This window comes from Daucus carota, chromosome 7 (genome assembly GCF_001625215.2).
Source record: "Daucus carota subsp. sativus chromosome 7, DH1 v3.0, whole genome shotgun sequence".
Classification (NCBI taxonomy): Eukaryota; Viridiplantae; Streptophyta; class Magnoliopsida; order Apiales; family Apiaceae; genus Daucus; species Daucus carota.
Window position 1 is genome coordinate 21,834,769 of NC_030387.2, and position 5,780 is coordinate 21,840,548.

A 5,780-nucleotide genomic window follows, 5' to 3' on the forward strand; every position below is an offset into this window, starting at 1 on the left:
GTGACAAAAAACGCAGCAAAGATTCTCCGTATGATGCCAGAATTGCATTCTATCCTGAGTCATAAGCTTACGACGGATAGCCAGCCAAAGAATAAACGAGTGTTTAGGAATAGAATTAGAAAACCAGGTGAGATGATACCAATTCACCGGAGGATTAACAGCCCTGAAATCTTCCCACACAATACTCTCTTTATAGTTCGACTTCTTACCATCTCTAGAAACCCAGAAAATTTTATCTTCAACAGAATCATTGAGCACAAGAACAGTGCCATCTAGCTCTGGCCATTTTAGAAGCAAATCTGGTGGCCAGTGAACCTGTCCTTGGTGACATAACTCTGAAATTTTTGTATTTTCCTCAAACCCATATTATGAAAATCTCGAGATGACAATCTAGACGCCAGAGGACCGAGAGGCAACCAGTTATCATACCAAAGCGAGACATCCCTCCCATTACTTATATCAGTTCGGAAAAACATCCGAAACTCCTCCCTGATGCCCAGAATGCGACGCCAACTAATTAAAGCATCCCATGGAACTTTAACCTGCCAAAAATTTTTACTGCCCAGCCTATAAGTGTGGATCCATTTGACCCACAGGGAGTCTCGATTTGTCAGGATACTCCAAATATGAAACGCTGTCAAAGTTTTGTTTCTAGTTTGAATCGAGCGAATTACCAATCCACCTTCATCTTTAGGCTTACACACATCCTTCCAAGCAACTTTTCCTTTCCCTTGAGCCATCTCAACTCCTCCCCGGATAAAGTTTCTAATCAATCTTTCAATCGCTTTAGTCACTGAAACCGGCAAAAGAAAAACTGAAAACCAGTAGACTTGCATAGACGATAAAACCGAAAGAGAAAGCTGAAGTCTCCCAGCAAAAGACAACCAATTATTTTGCCACGATTGAATCTTATCTTTCACTTGGTTAATGAGAGGTTGACAATCTCTATGCCACAGCCGAGTCGAAACTAAAGGAACAGCTAGATACTTCACAGGGAGCGAGCCAACATTAAACTTCATAATGTTGTTAATCAGCATTCTACTATCAGGAAGCACATTACAAAAAAATGTGCTACTCTTTTCAGAATTTGGCCACAGGCCTGATAATCCTCCAAATTCATCCAATGCCTCCTTTAAGATTTGAACAGACCAGGGATCCCCTGCTGAGAAGAGAAATAAATCGTCGGCAAAGCATAAGTGAGTTAAACCCAATTTCTCACATTTTGGATGAAATTTAAATCCTCCGGCCTCTGCAATTCTTTTATCTAAAACAAAGGAAAGCACCTGCATAACAATAGTGAAAAGATAAGGCGAGATCGGGTCGCCTTGTCTGAGCCCTTTTTCGCCTCTAAAAAAACCATGGACCTCACCTTTAATAATAACAGAGTAACTCGGAGAAGTAAACACTCCTCAATCCAACGAACCATCTGATCAGGAAAGCCAAAAAGCCTCATAAGCCAAAAAATAACGCTATCATAAGCCTTTTTGATATCAACTTTAAACAAGCATCTAGAAGCCCCTCGTTGACGATGATAATTTCGAAACAATTCCTGAGTGAGAAGAATATTATCACTGATTCGTCGACCCGGGAGAAAAGCATTCTGATTTTCATCAATAATAACATTGAGGCATCCTTTGATTCTGTTAGCTAGAATTTTCGAAATCCCCTTATACAAGACGTTGCAGAGCGCAATGGGCCTGAATTCACTCACCTGGCTCGGGCACTTGACTTTAGGAATTAACGCAATAAGAGTTGCATTAACTTCCTTCAAAAGCTTCCCAGAACTAAAAAATTCCTTCACCCCGTTGCATACATCAGGACCAATAACAGGCCAAGCACTCTTATAGAATCTCGCAGAAAAGCCGTCTGGCCCCGAAGCTTTATCATCTCCCATAGAGAAAAAAACCTCTTTAATTTCATCATCTGAGACTTCTTTCACCATATCAGCACACATCTCCGGGGGCACTTGCTTATTAAGAAAAGGCTCCAGGAATTCAATACTCTCGCTTTGATCCTTCTTACCTAGGAGATTCTGGTAGAAATTAATAAACTGATCCTTCATTAAATCTCCCTCCACCACAACACCCTGAGAATCACAAATAGAAGAAATTCCAAACATGCATGGTTCAATAAAGGTAATAACAAATGTTACAAAACTGATCATCTATTACAACAAATAAAAAATATGTCTGTTAAATTTCATAACAAGAATTGTCTAAATAAAAAAAATTATATAGAGTACAACAAGAGGACTGCCAAAAAAATGAACTGTGTGTGGCCATCTTCCATTATGTGTCCACTCAAGGAAACATAGTTCAGCTGCTGCAGACATTGATCAAAAAGCTAAGCTCTATTCTGCAGCCAGTTACAAACATAACTTCATTAGTTAGAAAGCAACTGTACCCATGAACTAAAAAACTAAAACCTTCTCCAACATAAAACTCTTGAGTCGGATAAAGCTTGGGACGTAAACCATTGCATCATATGCATCTTTGGGACCACACTCGATAATTTGAAATGCTCCAGATTCAGGACAATAAGTGAACAAAAAATGACCGTAACATACCATTAAGATACTCCCGCTTTTCAAAGAAATTAGAGGTTGGACAATCTCATATTGCAGCCAACCAGGTTTATCTTTAATGACGATTTCTTTAGTCCAGCTTTCTTTGATTCCATAATCCTTCATCACCCAAATGGAGAGTTCGGAATCTGCTGTGTTATCAATTATACACAAGCACCCTCCTAGTTTTCCCAAGATCCTATAATCTTTATCATTGTCATCCATCCCATAAAAAAGAGGAGCAGAAGCAATTAGATGAAATAACTCTTTCTCCAAATCAAAAGTACAAACTATTTCGTTACATGCATCATTCTGGTCATTAGCTAGCCAGTGAAGGTTGCCACAGACATATATACCACTCCGAACACTAATCACCGAGAAGGGAAGATGTCCTAAACTTCTCCACATGCCTGTTCCAAGTGTATATATCTTGCACTCTGACTTGTCAACAACTGTCATATCCATGTTTATTTCCAGGTACAAGCTTACAACCTTGTACTCGTTGCTGGCTTCAACATATCCAAAGCCATGAGTTGCAATAGTAAATGGTGTTCTGTCGTACTTGTGATCTGGAAGGAGTATGTACTCTCGTGTAACTGGATTGGTTATATAACCTACAAAATTATGATAATTCCATAAACATATCAACCCATTAACTGTACCACTTAATAACAACACATTACACTCGAAACCTAGTCCTAGGTCAAATCTCATTAGAGGATCATAATGAATATCATGATGGTCTGTTTTATCGTCTAGTACGCCTAGTTTTAGATTATCAGTTTCATGTGGGGGATTTGAGTGGTGAATTATGAGCCCAATAGGTGATCTTGATAGATGCAGATCAATGAAATAAGCTTCTAAGAGCATAGCGCGCCATGTTTTGCATACACATCTGCAATGGACAGTAATCTTGATCGGATTTCTTGATAGGATGTCAGCCACAATCTCTGCTGGTAAATCCATAATAGAGGACTTGTTGTTGACCACCTTCTAGTAAACAGAATGTAAGATGTATATTACCATATTAATTAGCAACTATTGCTTTAGATCTCAAACTAAAAATAAAACAAACAATGCAAGCAACTGCACCTCTTTGTGATACTATTTCTAAAGAAGACCATGGCAACACATAGAAAAACCTCCTAAAATCAGTTTATGCAGGACATAGAAATTTTCACTTTTTTCTATTGATTTTTAAAGGTCATCAAAACTAGAAATTAGGCTCCCCTAAATATATGAAAATAAGTTCTTTACAAGTAAATATTATGAGACAGACATACTACGGCGGATATCCCTTTATCACTCAGCCAAATTGTATGAATAACAAAAAAATTTCCAAATATATATTATGAGACTATCATACTACTGGAGATCCCTTTTTCTTCATAACAAATCTAATTTTTGTTTGGGCATATGTTGTGGTATATAGATTGTGTTTTGATATTAACAAAAAAAATGATTGTTTATATTAAAACCAAGATGTATGAGGTTTGGGTACCATGCCCTCACATTCTATCCCTGAAACCGCAACCACATATTAATGGCATACAAGTTCAAAATTATAGGAAACTAACTGAGCAGGGCTTCTGGCATAGACAGAGTGCATGTCTAATGGAATGTTTTCAGGTTTATATTACTCGAGAAAATGATAATAAGATTAACTCAGCGTCCAAGCCCCATATAAATCTATAAGTTAAGACTTAAGAGTGTACTAGAAACTATACAAAGGGAATAAAAGCAAGTCCAACGGACTAACTACCTCACCTCCTAAGTTGAAGTTAAAGATTTTGACGTAAAATTGTACTTCAAGAGTCTCTTAAATGGTTTCTTAAAAGTTAAAACACACATTTCATTCTTAATCTTTAAGGAAGCACCGGTCATTACATATTTTGCTTTCACCAATAAAATACTATTCATTTCCCTCCTCAGTATAACTTTTTGTTAATAAAATTTGAACCTAATACTATTATATTTATAAGGAACAAGCTGTATAATGAGTATTTTTGCAGTTTCAAGACTCATATGTATTCTGCGCTAGAAATTACAGTTTAGGTGCAGCATGATCTAAGCGAAAAGAGACTCAATTTAATTAGGGGTTAATTTATTAAAGATTTTAAGTTGCAAAGCAAGAGAAATTGTGATTCAATTACTGGAGACCTTGTAAATGCAAATAGCTCTAAGCAACAAGAAGAACTGATAACAGGGAGTAAATTGTCACTTAGTAATCGATGAAAACTTTGATTATCAGGACAAAGTCTCTCAAATTGTAACATATACACATACACGTTAAGAAATTAAACTATAAACAATCCGGAATTCACTTACCATGATCTTGGATTGTGGGATATTCATCTTGGCACAGGAACAACCAGAGGCAATCTGTTATTGTTATGGATAAAAAACGTGCTTTTAAGACTGCTCTCGTGCATGAGACTCGGAGGAGAATCAAGTCTAATAGAGCCCTTTATATAGGATCTCAGCAGACTCTGAGAGTTAGAAACCTCGTAGAAATCCGTATTTGAGATAGAGTAGAACAGTGATAGCACTTATCTCTTGCGGTTAGGGGTGAGCACCGAGCAAAACCGAATCGGAACCGAAAAATCGAACCTAACCGTGGAAATTCGGTCCGATTCGGTCCTAATTTTCTGAAAATTCGGTCCATTCGGTCCGGACCGAAATAAATTTCAGTCCGATCCGGTCCTTAAAAAAATATTTCGGTCCGGACCTATTAGACCGAATAATCCAAAAATTATATAATTTTAATTTTAATTTATATTATATATCTTATATGTTATAAATATACGAGTCAAGTTCTATAGAGACCACTTTATTTGGAGACCGTGGAGACCACTTTATCAAAACTCATAATTTTGCAAATCAAAATACTGCAGAATACATTATTTTATGAAGAAATATCACCAATTCATTAAAATTATTGATGAACATCTATGTTTAATAGGTAGATTGTGTATGTTCTGCAAATTGAACAAATGTTCAGCAAACTAAACATATTCCCCAGGATAAAATATTATATAATATTCTACATGCAAAACATACATGATATTCAAGATTTTAAATGATATAATGATCTTTGTACAACATAATTTGCAAAATTATGAGTTTTTCAATATTTTTATGCATATTTTACTTGCAGGACATAAACGGTCTCCACGGTCTCCAAAAAAAGTGGTATCCATAGAACTTTACTCATAAC

General features: G+C 36.5%; 1 protein-coding gene across 3 annotated transcripts; it reads right to left on the reverse strand.

Annotated features, from left to right (window-relative positions):
- Positions 1-215: 215 nt before the first annotated feature.
- Positions 216-5,145, reverse strand: LOC108193487 (F-box protein At3g07870). 3 transcript variants are annotated; one of them, XM_064082157.1, is made up of 2 exons: positions 4,892-5,145; positions 216-2,086 (listed from the first exon to the last, which is right to left on the reverse strand). In XM_064082157.1, the coding sequence occupies exons 1-2, from the start codon at positions 4,916-4,918 to the stop codon at positions 1,265-1,267; spliced, it is 849 nt and encodes a 282-aa protein (XP_063938227.1). In that variant the 5' UTR covers positions 4,919-5,145; the 3' UTR covers positions 216-1,264. The 3 variants fall into 3 exon arrangements, with proteins under 3 accessions (XP_063938227.1, XP_017215653.1, XP_017215652.1); XM_017360164.2 differs by lacking the exon at positions 216-2,086 and adding an exon at positions 2,101-3,553 and having other exon boundaries at positions 4,892-5,130; XM_017360163.2 differs by lacking the exon at positions 216-2,086 and adding an exon at positions 2,101-3,556 and having other exon boundaries at positions 4,892-5,130.
- Between the last annotated feature and the right edge of the window lie 635 nt (positions 5,146-5,780).